The 21,030-nt window shown below is 37.7% G+C and overlaps 1 protein-coding gene across 3 annotated transcripts; it reads left to right on the top strand.

Moving 5' to 3' along the window:
- LOC109834504 (NADH dehydrogenase [ubiquinone] flavoprotein 2, mitochondrial-like) lies at positions 1,240–20,030 on the top strand. 3 transcript variants are annotated; one of them, XM_020402540.1, is made up of 11 exons: positions 1,240–1,338; positions 1,949–1,981; positions 2,070–2,117; positions 2,198–2,260; positions 15,352–15,471; positions 16,143–16,220; positions 16,589–16,694; positions 16,848–16,894; positions 17,118–17,195; positions 19,223–19,288; positions 19,584–20,030. In XM_020402540.1, the coding sequence occupies exons 1-11, from the start codon at positions 1,306–1,308 to the stop codon at positions 19,689–19,691; spliced, it is 780 nt and encodes a 259-aa protein (XP_020258129.1). In that variant the 5' UTR covers positions 1,240–1,305; the 3' UTR covers positions 19,692–20,030. The 3 variants fall into 3 exon arrangements, with proteins under 3 accessions (XP_020258129.1, XP_020258130.1, XP_020258131.1); XM_020402541.1 differs by having other exon boundaries at positions 2,198–2,263; positions 15,355–15,471; XM_020402542.1 differs by lacking the exons at positions 1,240–1,338; positions 1,949–1,981; positions 2,070–2,117; positions 2,198–2,260 and adding an exon at positions 2,785–3,116 and having other exon boundaries at positions 15,355–15,471.

The following is a 21,030-nucleotide window of genomic DNA, read 5'->3' as shown; positions in this document are numbered from 1 at the left end:
AAGGCATCTATTACTATAAAGGCAGGATTTTACTCAGTCCTCATGCACATGAATTGAAGACTGCATTATTGGAGGAACATCATAATAGTCCTACTGCAGGTCATTCTGGTATTACCAGAACATTACACAGATTGAGGAGGTCTTTTTACTGGGCAGGAATGAAAAAAGATATCCAAAAACATGTACAATCTTGTGATACCTGCCAAAGAGCTAAGGGAGAAAATGTGGCATCCCCAGGCCTCCTGCAACCATTGCCTATTCCAGAGTATATCTGGGAAGATTTGTCCATGGATTTTATCACAAATCTACCAAAGAGTGGGAATCAATTTGTGCTGTTTGTGGTGGTTGACAGGTTATCAAAGTATGCACATTTCTTTGCCCTAGCACACCCCTACAATGCTCAAATTGTTGCTCAAGTGTTCTTTGATGGAGTGTTTAAACTCCATGGAATGCCAAAATCCATAGTTAGTGACATGGATCCCTTGTTTACTAGCTCATTTTGGAAGGAACTCTTCAAACTGCAGGGGAGTCAGCTTAAGTTCAGCTCAGCATATCATCCACAGACTGATGGACAAACTGAGATAGTTAATAAAAATCTGGAGTGTTATCTGAGGTGTTTTTGCTGTCACAAGCCAAGAGAATGGAGTAAATGGTTGTCACTGGCTGAGTTTTGGTATAATACTACATGGAAGGTTTTAACAAATACTACTCCTTTTGAAGCAGTCTATGGGCGACCTCCTCCATCATTACTCTCATACATTCCCAAGAGTTGTAAAGTGGAGTCTGTAGATTCTGTTCTCTTCTCCAGAGATATAACATTACAGTTTCTTAAGGACAGTTTAAAGAAAGCAGCAGAACATATGAAGAGATTTGCTGATAAGCATAGGAGTCCCAGAAATTTTGATGTTGGAGAATGGGTATTTCTTAAGCTTCAGCCCTATTATGGGTATGCTTGGTACCAAGCACAAATTTTGGGTGCTTTAAGAGACTAATAGCAATTATGGGTTGGGGAACATAATAAAGGGATAAAATAGTCAATTTATCTCCAATCGTTAGATTTGACGAAATATTTCTATCAAATCTAGCAAGATTTAATTAAAGGACCATTTTGCAAGACTTTATAGGATTTGAGGAAGTAATATGCAATTTTCAAGATTTGTGGGGGGAAAATATGCAATTATTGAAGATATAAGGGACTAACATCTAAAAATCCCCAATAAGTCAAGGCTCCCGGTGGACTCCACGGGCGGTGACCACACTCCGTTCCCCGGAGCTTAACTTACCCCGCCCTCGATCATCATCACGATGCTCGCTCCGGTGGCTTGCATGGCGTCCAAGGTCAAGCGATTTCCTGCTTTTGACCTTGAGACAAGGTCCAATTTAAGGGGAGGGGAATTGTCAGGGATCAGAGCATCAGGAGTTGAAGCAGCTGCCATGTTGAGTGCACAGGGAGCTGGAGGAGATGGACGACATTGAGAACCAGGCTTACAGGGGACTATTTTGTAAGACTTTTATAGTCCAGGGTACTTGTAATAAATGTCCAAAGTCTGTTACAACAGATGTCCAAAAGTCTGTTAAGTTTGTTACAAACAGTTAAGGTTGTTTTGTTAGTTGTAAGCCTGTGCACGTTTCTGTGCACGTTTTCCTTATTTTGACTGTTTGAGCATCAGTATAAAAGAGAGAAATGTAATCAGAGAAAGATAATAAGAAAAAACTTTGATTTCTCTTCTTCAATACAGTCTCACTTTCTCTCTTCTATCTCAATTTCTTTTCACTCTTTATTCTCAAGAATCTGTAGTTTTCTGACATGGCCAGAAACAGCAATCTGAGATCCAACCGAGGCTCGCGAGCCTCACATTTGGTATCAGAGCAGGTAGAATCTGTAGTTTTCTGCCATGGCCAGAAACAGCAATCTGAGATCCAACCGAGGCTCGCGAGCCTCACAAAGCGCCTCTCTGAGATCCTCCGTCCTCCTCTTCAGGTGCCCTGACCTTCTACTTTTTTACACAAAACCCCCTCAAAAATATAAACAAATTACGAATCTTTAATTTCTCTTGATTTTGTTTCAGGTCCCGATCTCTTCAGGTTCGAGATCCTTCTCCACCGCTCTCAACTATGTTAGTAACTCTCAAACCTTTGAATTGATTGAATTTGTGAGGTTTTGTAAAAAAAAATTAATTTTTGGGGGGTTTTGCAGCATATTGATTCGAAGGATAATAACCCTGAGATGCCATGGGAATTCAGCGAGGCCAACAAGGAGTGGTAAGTTAATCAAAATCTCACCTTATTATTATTATTATTATTATTATTATTATTATTATTATTTTATGAGTGGATGATGACTACATTGCCGCTGATGATTTGTTGAGTGTTTGGTAATTAAGACCATCTCCAACCCATTGCACCAAAATGATGCAAATTTTGCATCAAAATGGAGCAAAAGTCACATCAAACAGTAATACATCTCCAACCCATTGCACCATTTTTTGCACCAAAAAAGAATATTCTCAGTATATTCTTAGTTTATTCCCTTTTATCTATTTTTATATTAATTAAGAGTTAAAAATAAATAGTTAAATTTTTTTTAAAAAAGTGAACAGTAATTCCGCGGATGAACATTGCGACGCCATATTTGGTGCAACACTGTTCAAATGCACCAAAATGGAGCAAGAAATGGGGCATGATTGGAGAATGAAAAGTGTAAAAATGCACTGTTTGCACCATTTTGGTGCTGGGTTGGAGATGCCCTAAGTTGATAATAATACTTCTCATTAAAATGGATAACTTCTCATTAAAACGGATAAGTTTGCCACAAACAAATTGTTTCCCAATTTTTGAGCTCTTTGAGAATGGAATTTGTCCATAATTTTTGGTAGAAGTATCAAAATCAGAGCGATGGAGGCTATTTTCAATCGGGGTCTCCTCAGACATTCATTGGAGAATAGTTACTACGATGGCAGCTGTTTCCGTGAACTTATTCCAAAAACAACTTGAAATTGGCTCTGAGGTTGCATAAATTAGGGTCAAAATTAAACATTTCTAGGTTCATCAAGGCCGAAGTTTTTGTTTTCCGTTTGATGTTTGCTGCGCAACCCCATTCTGTTGTGCTGTTCCAGGTACTTTCTGTCTGATGATCCCTTCATTCTTTGAAGACCCATTAAATTCTCATATACACAACTCAATATTGTTATCAGTTCTAAGATTTCGTAATTTGTTTTCCTATTTTTTCTCTAACAAAGTCGTCCATTACTCGAAAGTCACAAAAACATCATCTTCATGTTTTAAGCAGAAGATGCAAAGCTTCCTTATTTGACTAGGTCTTTAGAGTTAGCTAGTTTTAGCATGAGGTATTTTCTATGCATTTAAGTCGAGTCGGAGATATGTTATTAGATGAATCAAATAACCAGAACCCATATAAACCCGAATTCAGTATCTCTGTGAGGCTCGATTAGGATTTTGGCTGAGACCTATGACATGCCGCTATTTGAATTGATCAGGATTAAGAAGTACTAAATTGGGTAACTGAATGCAAGGGCTTATTAGCAATGGATCATGTGATTCTTATTTGCGGAGACTAATGATGGTATATTTGGTTTAGGAACTGCAATTTGGATCAGGATTGCTAGAATATAAGGATTTCAATTCCTGAGCTTTATTCAGGATTGAACTTCTCCGTTTGCTTTTCTCTGTACTCTGCTAGTAGCAAGACTTTGTTTAGTTGAAACTCATATATTTAGGAGATTCCTTATTCAACAAGATCTCTTTAATGTCCTTGGTAGCAATAGAACTCGACCATAAATCATAATATCCCTGAAGTGCTTTTATGAGGATATTAGAGAAGAAAATAACATAAGGGGGATCTCCATCTCACATCAATTTTATTCAAGTCTGTAATCACGTAATTAGATTCACTGGTATGAGTTCCGATGTGTGTGTCCCCTGACACACGAAATGTGTATAACCAAGGTTTTAAATGTCGGATGTCGGGTTCATGTCGGACGGCTAAAATTCATGTCGGATAGCGAAAATCAGGGATATGTCGGAGGACATGAAAAAAATATCGGATTGTCATATCGGATGGTGTGCATATGTGTAATATAAATATCATAAATAAAATCTAAATAGACTTAAAAAAATTTATTGTCTAAACATATAAAAGAGTAAATAACTTATGATGCTTATGGTTGATGTTGAAGGAAAGAGGTGAGAATCCGATATTAGCGGTTAAGAAGAGAGAAGATCGCCCGATATTGATGTCGAAGGAAGAGATCGGAGAAGAGATCGATGAGATGTCGAAGGAGAGAGAGAAGATGAGAGACGGATATTACTTTGACCTTTTTTCTATTTCTCTTAACTTATCGGTTTTTGTCTTTGAAAGTAATATTAAGACAATCAAGAATTTAAACTCAAACCTGATTAGACAAACATAACCAAAAATTTTAAAAAAACCAGCTAATTTTTCAGATTAAAAAATCGACCGACATACCACCCAACATATCCGTCCGACATATCCGACATATCCCCCGATATATCCGACATGAACCCTGAAAACGCAATACGCATTGAAAAGTTCTATATCGTGTCGGTTGGCCCCTAAATCGGACATGTCGGCCGACATGTCGGACATGTCGGCCGACATTTAAAACACCGAGTATAACCACTCTTCAAGAGGAACCTATCAATGAGCCATTTGTCAAATACAAGTCCTCCAACTTACACTATCTATCAATAAAAGAAGCTAAAGCATCTAATGGATTTCATGTTAACCACCCACTATTCATAGTTCATGAGTAATAATATAGATGAAAATATACTCTGAAGTATGAACTTAACCCATCCTTTAAGTTGGTGTGGTTTAATGTTCTTTCACAGTAAAGTTTGAAGTATTAAAGGAAAATGCAGAGACTATATAGATGGTCATTGGTCAAAATGAAATTTAAATTGATCAATGTTTTTAGCTCTTACTATATGTTGCAGACTTTCTTAGGGTTACTCATGGTCTCAGGTCTCACAGTTTCATGTGGGTTCCTAAAGTGGTCGTTCAGACAAGGCACATCAAAATTCTAGAGGAATTTTAATTATTTTGTGGACTTCCCTAGATATTTGATGACGACCTTATAGGATCCTGATCAGATGAACTTGCAACTTCATCTGATAATTCTGTTATTTGAAGTGGCTTAGGCTTAAAAATCAATTTTCTTATGGAATAGCCTAAATGAGTTAGAAAATTATTTGAAGATGGATAATTTCTACAGAAAAAGAAATATTTGTCAAATTTGAATGAAAATGTTTAAGAATGTGTCCAATTTGAACTAATGTGTAAGATCTACACTAAGACTAAGAAATACCAGCCATAAGTTGCGCCATACATCATACTAATGAAGGATGGTAAGATTAGGTTGAGTCGTGAAAGGGGAAGTTAGATTATTTCATCCACCTTTCTAAGAATGAAAACAAAGCTATATGTTTCAAATTAGTCATTGCATGAAGTCCCACTACTAAAGATTTTTATCTTGATCTGAAAATTTCACATTAAAAATCAGCATTGGCAGCTAGAGAACAATATAAGCATCTTAAATATGTAAGAAGTAGCAATAGCACCGTAGATATGTAGGTTGTTTTGTGGAGATATCTAGATGCGTATGTCATGCTGTCGAATATAGTAATATGCTAAACAGTCTTAAAATATTAGCTTTCACACTATAGTGGATGTAGGTTGTCTAAAAATTACTGCAGATATCTGATCCTCATTAAACACCGATGATGAAAATTACAATTTGACGGCTTTCATAATGTTATAATTTGAAAACTTTCACGTAGATCGATGAATGTTATAATCTGACAATATTTACAATAACCGATGGAAGCTCTAATTCAACAGCCTTCATAATCAACATTAGGAGTTACAATCTGACGATTCTCATATTTTTTAAGGAGCCAAGACGAATATTACAAGATGATGATATTTGCAACGCTCTAGCAAAAGAGACTACAAATTGACGGTCTCTTCAAATCAAGACGCAGAGGTCGTAGCTGCGTTTCAGATTCAAAACGCAGAGCTCATTGTTGCGTTTTCAGCCCAAAACGCAGGGTTCGTCGCTTCTTTCCAGATCCAAACGCAGAGCTCATTGCTACGTTTTCAGCCTAAAACGCAGGGTTAATCGCTGCGTTTCAGATCCAAATACAGAGCTCATTGCTGCGTTTTCAGGTTCTGTTTCAGATCCAAATACTGAACCTGAAACAGAACCTGAATGGTTTTAGGCTGAAACAGAACCTGAATGGTTTTAAAACATTTTTTAATACAGAAACTAAATACAGAACCTGAAACAGTACCTGAATGGTTTTAAAACCGTTTTTGCACTTAATGAGGGCGGTTACACCCCATAAACCCTCATTAAGAAGAGATTTAAGGGGGCGGTTACACCCCTTAAACCCCTATAAATAGTGGGTTTCATCGTTGAATCTAAAAAGGGAGGATCAGAGCTGGGGGATAGGAGGCGATCTTAAAAAGAGGATCTTTCTGATCGAAATTTTGGAGAAGAAGTTCAGCATTCATCATTCTTCAACCGTGAACATTTTCAATTCCAGCAACAACTAACATGGATTTTATTCTTGGCTTGAAACTGATTTTCGGTGAAATTAATCAACTCTTTTACAGAGTTTAAACTCGCGCTGAGTTCTAAAACTCGTTAAGAGTTATTTTCAAACTTACCACGTAAGTCCTCCGTAACATCAATCAAGAGGAAGAAACCGTATTCCACTGAAGTGAAACGTTCGGATCGTCAACGAGATAATAGGATCTGAACTCCCATTGACACCAAGAAGAACCCGGGTTAAACAAAGGGAAAGATCTATGTTGATCTTTCTCTCTTGTAAATCAGGAATCTGATCGAGAAGATTTGTAATTTCTTTTTCTAAGTTTGCTAGAGAAAAATTATGTTGAGAGAATTGTAATTATTTTTTTCTAAGTCTGTTAGAGAGAATAATACAATATTAATTCTTAATTATCTTCTTATATTTTTTTCCACCAAACAAAAGATGACGATTCTGCTGGGGACTAGCTTCACTGACGAAGAAGTGGTGACGCAATCCGACGTTAACCTCGCTAGAACCACGGTCGAAACTCTTGTTGTGGAGTTTGATCAAGCCAAGTACGAGGAAGCTCTTTCCTCCAGATCCTTTACCCGAAGGCTATGCTCAAGGTCCGCACAATCACCAACAAGACCAAAGCTCCATCCGTTGCTGAATCATCAAAAGAGGCTCTCCCATTTGGTCAAGACTACTCGAACAACCCCTCCTCTGAAGGAGTGGGCTCAGCTTTTGCTAGACTCACCAATCAAAATCTTACACCCGCACCAAAGTAACGAGTATCGGGTCATAAAAGGCTCATTGCGACGACAAGCTCCATCAACGCAGATGACCTCGCTGCAAAAGCCTTAAAACAGGCTAAGAAGAATGTCGCTCGACGAAGTAGGAGATCCTGACGACGAACACAATTCCGAGAGAGTCGATCCTCCAATCAACGCGAGCTATGTGTTTGTGAGCCTCAGCAAGAGCTCTGCGTTTCTGCTTCAAAACGCAAACCTCACGTTGATGTGCCCAAATACAAGCCCCGTGTGATCCAACTAAAACGTAACTCTCAAGGGAGCGTTCCAAAATCAAAACGTAGTTCTCAGGGACGCGTTCTAACCCCAAAACGCAGTCCTCAAGGACGTGTTTCCCAAATAAAACGCAACTCTTAGGAGTGTGTTCCAAAACCAAAACGCAGGTTTCCAGACCGCGTTAATCAGCCTAAACGCAGTTCTCATGAGAGCATTCCAAAATCCAAACGCAAGTCTCTGGACTGCATGGATCCACCAGAATACAACCACCAGGGGTGTGTTTCTTCAGCAAAACACAGACCTCAGTCTGCGTTCTTCAATCCAAACACGACCCTCGCATTTCTTACGTGATGTGTCAAGTCGTGTTCATGGTGACTGACATGGACTTTAGAAAATAGAATTGGGCCCAAGTAATAAAATCCAATATAGAATCTGATGTATACCGTGGACCTTCGGGATGCTGTCCAGAACCCCGTTAGGGGGTCGACTTCTCCCCACAGACCCCCCCAGTCAGGGACGCGTCGCCCTCTGAACCCCCGGCTCGCTGACCCGGTAGCGAGACCCCCGTACTGGGTTATTCATAGCGCGACTAGATTAATGGGCAGACATAAGAAGACTACATATTCAATGCATCTCAATAAGATCCATGTTTATCAGGAACCAGTTCCGTCCAATCATAGGCAGGGGGTTCTAATTTAAACCTCACGATCAGTGAGTAATTTTTCTCGAATTTTTACAACATATTTGAGAGAGTTCATATCGAGAGAAAGACCGATGCAACAAGTTGTTCGTTCATGCCAATGTAAACAGCTGATTTCTGCTGTCTTCTTGGGATGTCAATGCTGCTCACATGTAGCCAAGCCTGCGGTGTTTAACCGATTGACCAACATCGTGTTATTCAATAAACGACGACGTTCTCACTGGAAGAAGACTTCAGATGATGAATACCTTAGAATGACTTTTAATATGGTCGGTAGAGGGAATTCATCAATTCCTAGTTTTGATAAATCATAAATGAATCGATCTCCTAGATTCAAATAGATCCTGAGTGAGTTTGAAGGAATCTGTCACCACACTCGGGCTCGAAAAGGAGTCATACCCTCTGTTGATTATCGAAGATTGGCTAGAGGAACCACTTCTGATGATGAACACTTAGCTATTGCAGAGTCTCAGTCCTCCAGTTCTTTTGTGGAACACGAGAGTTCCGCTTATATGGCAGGATATCCTAAAGATCTCGTGAAGAGACTTGATGAGTAGCAAGCCATGATCAAAACATAGCAGGAGGCCATCAATGAACTCCGGATCCAGATAACTCAATTCGTCGCAGACAGGGCCAAATCTCAGCAGACAGATTCGCCACCCATGTAAGAATCTTCTAGGAAAAGAAGATCGTCTTCATCCCGACCTCACGCAAGCAAAGAGAAGGGAAAAGTGGTTAATGATGCTGCTTCTGACCAAGAATCTTATAACCTGGAATCTTCCTCTGATGAAGGAAGAGAGAACGGGCAGAATCTCCAGTCTGTAAAAATGGACGAATTAGAAGCTCGTATTAATATCATCGCTAATAGAAACGAGCTCCAAGATGAAGTAGTTATTAGGCTCTATCCTACCGAATGGGATACAAACCCTTATCCTTCAAAATTTGAAGTCCTGTTGCTACGAGTTTTTGACGGTACGGAATCACCGAATCAATATATCTATCATTTCAAGTCACAGACTGAGAATGTGAGATCGAACGGCGCTATACTGACTCGTTTGTTCATTGGCACCCTCAAGGGGATTACTTTTGAATGGTTCATGAAACTACCTGCGGGATGTATCCAAAAGTGGACGGGTCTAGAGAGACTTTTCCTGTCAAGATTTTTTAAAGACGATACAGAAGTATCCATCCATACCCTTCTCGTCACTAAGCAAGAAGAAAAGGGAGCCCGTCAAAGCATTCGTCAAGAGGTTCCGAAGCATGGCTCTTTGATGTTCGTCAGGTATGACAGTCTACCCTAGTGAAGACCTGTCGACATAACTTACAGACCAACCTTCTAGCACAAATAAGGGATGTAGAATACCTTTTCTGGAGATAACTAATCTCTCAAGATGAACAGGCTCAAAAAATTATTATCAGGACCAAAACTAAAGAACAAAGTAAGCAGGATCAACCTGAACAATAGGACCAAGCCCAATCTTTCCAATCAGAAAGGGAAGATACTACGATCATTGAAGCCAATCCTCTTCAATAGGGTGGCGGATTCATCAAACTATCAAGTTAACAATATACCTCTGATAGTCCATTTCTCCTAAATTCTTCAGCCAATCCTCTTCAATAAGATGACGGGTCCACCAAAACTATCACGTTAATTATTACCTAAAATAGTCTATTTTCTCTAAATTTTCCTATCAATCCTCTTCAATAGGATGAGGGGTCCATCAAAACTATCACATTAATAGTTATCCCTGATAGTTAAACTCGTCAGATAGTGACCTACAAGGTGATGTGTCTCTATTCCGACTTGATGGATAATAGCCCACAAGGCGATGTGTCATGTTTATCCTTTTTTCTTTCCCAGATAGGTCGTAATCAAGACTAAGGGTTGGTTACTTGGAATCCCTTGGGTTAAGAGTAACAAATCTTCTAAGTTGTCATGTTCAACAAAACACCTCTGTCAACTGCAAAATTCCTCCCCTTCTAAGTCTTAATCAAGACTGGGAGTTGGTTGCTTGGAATCCACTAGATTAAGAGTAACGAATTTTCCTGTCAATTTCTTCAATAGGATGACAGGTTTGCAAACATCGTTGAGTTAACATTACACTTCTGACGATTTACATCCCCACAGAGTATGAATTCATCTTGCATCACTCCTAATCTTGTCACGTTAACAAAACATCTCTAATAATTCACTTATCAATCCTCTTCAATAGGATGATAAGTCCATAAAGTTGCTTCATTCGTAACAAATTATGTCAAGTTAACATCACACCTCTGACAACCAATCCTTTCATCACGTTAATATTACACCTCTGATGACGTCATGTTAGCATTACACCTCTGACAATCCACTTATCAATCATTTTTAATAGGATGATAAGTTCATAAAGTTGTTCCGATCGTAATAAATTTTGTTACGTTAATATCACACCTCTAACAACTAATATTTTCATCACGTTAATATTACACCTCTGATGACGTCATGTTAATATTACACCTCTGACAAACAACTTATCGACTCTCTTCAATAGAGCGATAAGTTCACAACCTTATCACGTTAACATTACCCTTCTGACAATCAACTTATCGATTCTCTTCAATAAAGCGATAGGTCCACAATCTTGTCACGTTAACAAAACATCTCTTACAATCAACTTATCGACTCTTTTCAATAGAGCGATAAGTCCACAAACCCGTCAAGTTAACATCACACATCTGATGACCAAATTAACTTATCGATTCTCTTCAATAGAGCGATAGGCCCATAAAATACTGTTAGGTTAACATCACACCTCTAACAGTTAAACCCCCTAATGAATTTGTTAATCCTTTTTAACAAAAATAGCATATTTTTATTATAAAATCTCCAACGGATTAAAGATTTTCTGGAATTATCCTAATAATAATAAAAAAAAATTTGAATTTCACTCTAAGTAAAAATTCATGCCAAGTTAATACTACACCTCTGGCACTTCCAATTTTTTTCAGTGTTTTAAGTGAAAACATAATATAGGAAGAAACAATGGCAAAACCTATGTATTCAATATCGTAGCCAATGATTATTATTAAATTAATAATATCTGAATCCATATTTTTCACGCATGGGGGACTTTATCTCGATCCCTAATTAGAGATAAGTCTACGCCTAACACGCGTCGTCGGTTAGTCTTTCTTCGTAAAACATTAATAGTTATCCCTGATAGTTAAACTCGTCAGATAGTGACCTACAAGGTGATGTGTCTCTATTCCGACTTGATGGATAATAGCCCACAAGGCGATGTGTCATGTTTATCCTTTTTTCTTTCCCAGATAGGTCGTAATCAAGACTAAGGGTTGGTTACTTGGAATCCCTTGGGTTAAGAGTAACAAATCTTCTAAGTTGTCATGTTCAACAAAACACCTCTGTCAACTGCAAAATTCCTCCCCTTCTAAGTCTTAATCAAGACTGGGAGTTGGTTGCTTGGAATCCACTAGATTAAGAGTAACGAATTTTCCTGTCAATTTCTTCAATAGGATGACAGGTTTGCAAACATCGTTGAGTTAACATTACACTTCTGACGATTTACATCCCCACAGAGTATGAATTCATCTTGCATCACTCCTAATCTTGTCACGTTAACAAAACATCTCTAATAATTCACTTATCAATCCTCTTCAATAGGATGATAAGTCCATAAAGTTGCTTCATTCGTAACAAATTATGTCAAGTTAACATCACACCTCTGACAACCAATCCTTTCATCACGTTAATATTACACCTCTGATGACGTCATGTTAGCATTACACCTCTGACAATCCACTTATCAATCATTTTTAATAGGATGATAAGTTCATAAAGTTGTTCCGATCGTAATAAATTTTGTTACGTTAATATCACACCTCTAACAACTAATATTTTCATCACGTTAATATTACACCTCTGATGACGTCATGTTAATATTACACCTCTGACAAACAACTTATCGACTCTCTTCAATAGAGCGATAAGTTCACAACCTTATCACGTTAACATTACCCTTCTGACAATCAACTTATCGATTCTCTTCAATAAAGCGATAGGTCCACAATCTTGTCACGTTAACAAAACATCTCTTACAATCAACTTATCGACTCTTTTCAATAGAGCGATAAGTCCACAAACCCGTCAAGTTAACATCACACATCTGATGACCAAATTAACTTATCGATTCTCTTCAATAGAGCGATAGGCCCATAAAATACTGTTAGGTTAACATCACACCTCTAACAGTTAAACCCCCTAATGAATTTGTTAATCCTTTTTAACAAAAATAGCATATTTTTATTATAAAATCTCCAACGGATTAAAGATTTTCTGGAATTATCCTAATAATAATAAAAAAAAATTTGAATTTCACTCTAAGTAAAAATTCATGCCAAGTTAATACTACACCTCTGGCACTTCCAATTTTTTTCAGTGTTTTAAGTGAAAACATAATATAGGAAGAAACAATGGCAAAACCTATGTATTCAATATCGTAGCCAATGATTATTATTAAATTAATAATATCTGAATCCATATTTTTCACGCATGGGGGACTTTATCTCGATCCCTAATTAGAGATAAGTCTACGCCTAACACGCGTCGTCGGTTAGTCTTTCTTCGTAAAAATGATAAAAGCCTACGTATTCAATATCATAGCAGGTGGTTATTAATAACATCAAAATTCATACCTTACACGCATGAGGGATTTTATCTTGATTCCTAATTAGAGATAAGTCTGCATCTAACACATGCTATCGGGTGACATATTCTCGCAATAATGACGAAGTCTACGTATTCAACATCGTAACACCAAAAATCCATGTCTTTCATGCATGGAGGACTTTATCTCTATCCCTAATTAAAGATAAGTCTACGCCTAACACGTATTGTCGGGTAGTCTATTCCCGTAAAATTAACAAAATCTATGTATTCGGTATCATAGCACTAAGTCTAAGAGAGTTTATTCTTTTAGCACAACGTTACATGTGGAACAGATTTAGACAATTCACATGTTAGCCCGACTCAAACGGTAATCGGTAAAGATTTATCAAATCCGTTGATGGCTGAGAGTTTGCTAAAAATCCTATGAATATTTGCGGGCTTATCAGCTAAATGGATGTGAGTCGTGACGTGACGTTTAAGAGCTTTTGCTCACGAGTAGCTTGTGTCGTCGCTATAGTTTCTCTTCGAAGGTCATCCTCACACCGGTCCTACGTGGCAAATCTCTTCAATCAAGATGCCTTCGAAGCAGGTACAGAGAACACCTTCTTTATGATAAGGAATTAATAGCTTCAAGATCAAAGTTGAGATCCAAAGTATTCCGAAAATTCGTCCTAGGTAATCGCGAACTTTCGAAAACTTTGGAGGGGATTCTATAGGCTATCTAAAAGTTACTGCAAATAGTTGATCCCCATCAAACACCGATAATAAAAGTTACAATTTGACGGCTTCCAGAAGACTACAATTTAAAAAAATTCACGTAGATCGATGAAGGTTATAATTTGACAACCTTCACAACAACCGATGAAAGCTCTAATTCAACAACCGATGAAAGCTCTAATTCAACAGCCTTCACAATCAACATTGGGAGTTATAATCTGACGACTCATATTTTCAAGAAGCCAAGACGAAGATTACAAGATGACGATCTTTGCAACGCTCTAGTAAAAGAGACTATAAATTAACGGTCTCTTCAAATCAAGACGTAGAGGTCGTGGCTGCGTTTTAGATTCAAAACACAGAGGTCGTGGCTGCTTTTCAGATTCAAAACGCAGCGCTCATTGTTGCGTTTTCAGCCCAAAACGCAGGGTTAATCGTTGCGTTCCAGATCTAAATGCAGAGCTTATTATTGCGTTTTCAGTCCAAAATGCAGAGCTTATTATTGCGTTTTCAGTCCAATACGCAGAGCCTAACTTTGCGTCCCAGGATCAAGATGCAGAGTTCATTCCAGAACGTAAATTTCGCGATTGACTGGTTCAAAAAGAACCTGAACGGTTTCAAAATCATTTTTCCACTTAATGGGGGCGGTTAAACCCTCATTAAGGAGAGATTTAAGGGGACGGTTACACCCCTTAAACCCCTATAAATAGTGGGTTTCACCGTTGGATCTAAAAAGGGAGGATCGGAGCTGGGGTAGAGGAGGCGATCTTGAATAGAGGATATTTCTGATCGGATTTGATTAAATTAATCAACTCTTTTACAGAGTTTAAACTCACTCTGAGTTCTAAAACTCGTTAAGAGTTATTTTTAAACTTGCCACGCAAGTCCTCCTCAACATCAATCAAGAGGAAGAAACCGTGTTCCAGTGAAGTGAAACGTTCGGATCATCAACGGGATACAAGGATCTGAACTCCCATCGACACCGAGAAGAACTCAGGTTAAACAAAGGAAGGATCTCCGTCAATCTTTTTCTCTTTTGTAAATCGGGAATCCGATCGAGAAGATTTGTAATTTATTTTTCTAAGTTTGTTAGAGAAAAATTATATTGAGAGAATTGTAATTATTTTTTTCTAAGTCTGTTAGAGAGAATAATACAACATTAATTCTCAATTGTCTTCTTACATTTTTTCCCCACCAAACACTGGACTAATGGAAGAATCATGTGACAAAATCTTAAATCTGATTGCAATGTGATGAAGGTTGTCATAGTGATGGGGCTGTTACTCTTCGCATGGTAATATACGTTTATATGATATGTATCAGTCTGCAATTTAGTCGTGCATCACAGTGTTAGCATCGACTAGAGATTTAGTGGAGTACTCCGCTAGTTTTCCTTGTGCTTATGAAAACAACATAACTTATAAGATGACTGATGACACAGTGGTGCTCTAAACGTTTTGACAGTTGGGAAGTAATTGTACGTATCTGAATTATCCTACCCAGTAAATCAATAATTGAGTTAGTTCATATGCATAAGAAATTTCATTGGATGTGATATTGTGAAATACTTGTTCTTTTGATAACACCACTTGTCTATGAAGATATTCGAACTGTCTTAGTTTATACTGTTAAGCAATAACACGGCTAATACATTCATCTGCTAATTACAGGTGAAGGAGATATTGTCCCATTACCCTTCCAACTACAAGCAGTCTGCTGTAATTCCTCTATTAGATCTTGCCCAACAACAGCATGGAGGGTGGCTGCCTGTCGCAGCAATGAATGCAGTATGTTTGCTCAACAATTATGCTTCAGATTAGTATTTAATATTTTTCATATGCACTTTCAGATGGTAAAGTTTGTTTTGTACATCATGGAGGGAAATTACTTACTATAAGATTGTTACCTAGACATGTCAGATAAGCTAGCTAAGCTACTTCGCATTATCATTTATCAGTTACTGCAGTCAGGTTTTATATGATTTATGAGAACGACCAGATATCATGTAACTCTTGACCGTGTTTCCTTGCATTGTATATGAAAAAGCACTGGCTAACCAACCTCCTTGTTTGTTGGATGTACTTGAAGGATATTCCCCAATGAAGAACGCAAGCATCTTAGCATCCTTACAGCTTTTATTTTCTTGATTTTCATGTGCTCCCATTCTTTGTCTTTCGAATGCAATTGACTTGGTGTCTTATCTTTCTGGGCCTATTTTCTCCTTATGCATCAAGTAGCTAAATACCCGGATAGGGTTACTGGTTTTATGAGTAATTATTGTGATTGTAGTACCCTATCCATGGTTGGCTTCACATCTCATGCTTGTAATTTTGTTAAAAGGCGTGTAATTTCCAGTCTTCATATGATTACCTTTCTTGTTAATCTCTGCTTCATCACTTATGAAATTGTGTTTAATATTTGCATGTTTCCTTGACTATACTCTTATTTTATGATTCAGGTAGCTAAGGTAATAGAAGTTGCTCCTATTCGCGTATATGAAGTCGCCACATTTTATTCCATGTTTAATCGCACAAAGGTGCGTCTTAATTATCTTATGCAGCTCATTTCAATTTTATTGTCTTTGCTTTGTAGAACTTGTGCAATTGCTTTTACAAGATATCCTTGTATTCATGCATCTGGATCTCATCACCGAAAATAAGAATGGGGCCACAGAATGCAATGCTACATATGGGAGAAAATTAGCCAAATCAAATATTTAAACTGCCACCAAATTTTCAGGCCGTTTAAACTACGGGTTAAAATGTGTTCTGAAAATATAATAGGCTATATAACAGGTGGATGGCCAAATATTCTCGAAGCATAATATAGGTCATGTAGCAAAGCATGGATTGTTCATGCATCCGGTATTCTCTCAAGAATCTCAACAATTTGGTGATTTCACAGGTTGGTAAATATCACTTATTGGTGTGTGGGACAACACCTTGTATGATACGCGGTTCACGTGACATTGAGGAAGTCCTACTAAAACACCTTGGAGTGAAGCGCAATGGTAAGAGTGTTTGTGAGATGCGCCCTTTTCGGTCCATGGTTATCCACTTATACAGTTATCTTGGTTCTCAGGAAGCTAGATATCTTCAATGCTTTAATTTTGAAGTTTATACACCCACGTTATATGTTAGTCTCTAACACTCTTTTATTGCAGAAGTAACAAAGGATGGCATGTTTTCTGTTGGAGAAATGGAATGCATGGTAAGTTTCCTGTAATTATTAACTGAAGCCAATCATTTTTAATGAAACTAACTGGTAATTGCAATAGATGTGCAATGTCATCTTACAGTAGTTGCTCTAATTATCTGTTTGGAAAATCGTGCGTCTTGATATATGGATTTTGTACCCCATATAAACTTACTTTACTGCCACATGAAACATACTAGGTTAAGACATTCTTGTTGAAATGTTCTTTTTCTTTCAGGGTTGCTGTGTAAATGCTCCAATGATAACAGTTGCAGACTATTCTAAAGGCTCAGAAGGCTACACATACAATTACTATGTGAGTTATTCACCCTTTTACATTTTGAAGAATCTGGTGAATACCGACAGTGACACAAATGTCAAATATTCAGAGAGAATTCCTTAGATGTCTCTGTTTGATTATCGCTGTTTAAAGTGTGTTTTAGTTCAGAAATAGATGGAGTTAGCCTTCCGACTTGAGGTGAAGATGTACCATGCTCAGCAACTTCTTCCTTTAACTAGCGAAGGATATCAAACTATAGGTTGATGGAAGAATGGGAATCTGAACTTAAAGACACCCTGACATGTCAATTGAACCGAAGCCTTCCAGTCTAACAATCTGCTTTTGTAGCTTGGTAATCACATTACTAGTCTTCATATAGGACTAACCATTTGTAATCCTTGTTAAGTATTTTCCAACTGATTATTTCCTGAAAGAAAGTCTAGCTGTTTTATAGTTTTATTGCCTTATCACCTTTGCGACCACCCTGGAACACACTTCATCTCTTAGAGTAATATTGCTTTAAGTTCTTTTCATGCTCTTCTATTCACTCTAGCAAAAGTTAAATGATCATTGCTTAGGAATCAGGGTAATCATCCTCTTAAGGAGTTTCATATCAAACCTGATACTTAAAATATCAGATGATTGCATCAGCTTCATCTACGTCTCTCAAATGACAGAGTTACAAACATATGAAATTTATCCAAATGGGGATGACTTAGTAGACTTAATGAAACCTTAATGTGACTCAGGACCAATGCAAATCTAGCTATTATCTTTTACTCTCTATTTTCGAAGCTTATCCATCTATGTACATCCTTAATTATCACTTGTATACTGGCTTCTAAGTCCGCTCCAATCTTCTTGTTCGTTGGTGCCTTAATGACCAATGCTTAACATCTGTCACTGCGTGGTAGGTGACTGGTCAATATAGTTTTCCTTGGTGACTGGTCAATATAGTTTTCCTCGAGGATGGAGGGTTATTCTTCATCCTTGGTGGTGGGAATTGTTCATCCAAGTCTTTCCCAAGGGATAAGGTGGCTAGCAAATCCTGTCTATAGGAGTTATTTACGGATCGATTGCTACCATCTCCTGGTTCAATTTTAAAGGATTAGGTGAATTGAGGTACCTGGTGCAGGACCTTTCAGAGTCCAGACAGAGCTTCAGCTTTCTTTCAAGGGGGAAAAAAAGAATAGGGATAGATAGGATCATTTTTCAAAGTTGGGGCCAAGAGGTCTCTTACAAGCTCCCAAGCTCATTGGTTGAGAATTGGAAACGTGTTATTAGTGATTAGTTTCTTATGAGAGCTTTTCCTGTTCAAGGTTCCCAAGGTTGTTCTCTACTTTGCGCTATATTTTCCCCAGGACCATATTTTAAGCTGTTTAGCCCTTTGTCCTGCTAATATTTTGTGCATGCTGATGGCAACACCTGGAACAGCTAACAACTAAAAGAATTGCATTTATATATGTAGCTAACAGATCATCTTTCCTTTCAGGTGAGCACAAGTAATGAATGAATATTTTACGATCATCAATCTTGGCTTTCACAGTTCTTCTTAAGAGCTGTGATCTTCTGGTTTCTCTTTTTCTAGCCTCATCTCAATGACCTGGCAATTTTTTGATGACTGATTTACTTAAAATTTAAAAGATGACTAATACTTTCTCTTGTATTTGGTTGAGAAACGACGAAGTTATTGGTCAACTCTCTTAACGTATCATAAGCCACATCAGCGCAAGATTGAATTTCGGCCAGTATCACATAAACTAATCCTTAACAAGCTGATTTCAAGTTCAAACTAAACTGGTTTAATGCGTCACTGCATAACAAACCAAATTAGACATGCCCTTTTAAAGTTCAATTTGATTAGAAGCTAATTTCAAGCTGCTCACAATTAAATGACAAATGATACTTGACTCAATTAATTTCACGTACACCCTTTCATACTGATAACAGAATGCACTGTAATCTGAGGAAGTTAGAGGTGAATAATAAGAAAAGACTTAATATAACAAAATTTGATGGATTTCATTGAAGTATTTTGATGGTTTATTTTTATTTGTATTCAGGAGGATGTCACTCCCAAGCGAGTTGTTGAGATGGTCGAGATGTTGCGGAGGGGAGAAGCTCCACCTGTAAGTATCTTAACTCAAAAGAGTTAACAATCCAGACACAATAAATATAACGGGCTAAATTGCATACAACCTCATATCTATACCTCCGGGAACACGTATCACCCTTCATTTCATTTATTAGCAATTATCAGCCTTAATAAAAGAGGTGCCCGTTTGCAATTTATCCTTCTCAAAATGCCAATCCGGGAATGATAAGTGCTATTAAAAGACTTGAAGCCAAGTGCTGTTGAAGGTATAGATGAGGGAACCAATATAAGAATTCAGGGACAACTGTGAATTTGAATCCTCTTTACAGGTTGGCACGCAAAATCCGGAGCGCATAAGAAGCGGTCCTGCTGGAGGCAACACCAGTTTGCTGAGGGAGCCAAAGCCACCACCATGCAGAGATCTTGATGCCTGTTAATTCTTCATCCTTCTTTTTCCAGCAGAGATGAATCAATCAATACATGTTCCTTCTTTTTCCAGCAGAGGAACACAGCAGGGTTCCAACATACAATATGGAAGGTGGGCAACAATCTGGCACTTCATTATTAACCCAACATTTTTTTTTTTTTTTTTTTCCCCCAGTCATTCAAGTATCGTAACATGTATTATGGGGCATGTGTAAGGGGCAAGCGCTTGAAAAAAATTCAAGACCTACACAGATTATATTATTGAATCCATTCTGCAGTTTGATATTCCTGTATTTTATTGTTAGCAGACATTTGCTTGGAAATTATGGATAAGATAACTTTCTTGATGATTTCTGTTGGGGTTTCTGGCCCATATTTAATTCTATGATGGTGGTTTCTAGTGGCAAGTTATATACGTGAGTTAAATGTGGTTCCAAAAGGACCATAGGAGCTCGACAGTTAATTATCAGTGATCAGTTTGGCTTCTCTTTAACTAATTTAAAAGTTTTGAAGCTTCTTTTTTCGTTATTGTCACCGTTTTCACTGTTGATGTTTGATTGCTGTGTTCTTTAAGGTGCGGTGCGGTTGTTAATACACAAGTCCATGTACAGTTTACGTAAGAAACATGACTTTCTCAAAGAGACGAGGGGAAAAGCGTAAAATGTTAAAAATTGTATTACTAATAACAACCTTTGAATGGATATTTTACCTTTTCAAATAGCCTCTTGGTCAACAAACTACACATGAAATCAACATGCTAACCACCCTACATCAATAATCTAATAGATACCTAGGCTATGAAATCTCACCTAATGATACTGGAGTGTCATTATTCAAGCATAACAAGAAACACAAAACCTTCATGTCATCTCCTTTCCATTTGTCCATATCAGAAAGAGACTCCAGCAAATCTTAGGTTTAAGTTCTCTATGGAAATCAAGTCAGTCATGACTTAACAACCAAACACTGCAGTCACGCAATTATAATGAGAGAGATCAATAAAGCTCAATCAGTCTGTTCATGCACATTTGACGCGTCTTAGAAAAATAAGTGCAAAAAACATAGTGAAGATGGTTAGTGTGTGTGTGTGTGTGTGTATATACACACACACACACACACACATATATATATATAGACACACACATATGTGTGTGTCTATATATATATATGTGTGTGTGTGTGTGTGTGTATATACACACACACACACACACACACACACAAATATATATATATATATATATATATATAGGGAGATGTTCAAATAAAAACCTCACTATCCTAAAAACTAAAAACCAATCATCTCCATTGGATCTAGATTCATCCAATGGCTGAGATTAAAGCTGCATAAGG

This window comes from Asparagus officinalis, chromosome 3 (assembly GCF_001876935.1).
Source record: "Asparagus officinalis chromosome 3, Aspof.V1, whole genome shotgun sequence".
NCBI classification, from domain to species: domain Eukaryota; kingdom Viridiplantae; phylum Streptophyta; class Magnoliopsida; order Asparagales; family Asparagaceae; genus Asparagus; species Asparagus officinalis.
This window is presented reverse-complemented; position numbering and strand designations above follow the sequence as displayed.

What these genes read in the sequence shown, in the direction of transcription:
- LOC109834504 (XM_020402540.1), top strand. Translation starts at nt 1,306, where the DNA reads ATGCTCGCTCCGGTGGCTTGCATGGCGTCCAAG. An exon ending in TTGGAGAAATGGAATGCATG is followed by an intron (nt 16,895 to 17,117) that starts GTAAGTTTCCTG and finishes TTTTTCTTTCAG; the next exon opens with GGTTGCTGTGTAAATGCTCC. An exon ending in GCTACACATACAATTACTAT is followed by an intron (nt 17,196 to 19,222) that starts GTGAGTTATTCA and finishes ATTTGTATTCAG; the next exon opens with GAGGATGTCACTCCCAAGCG.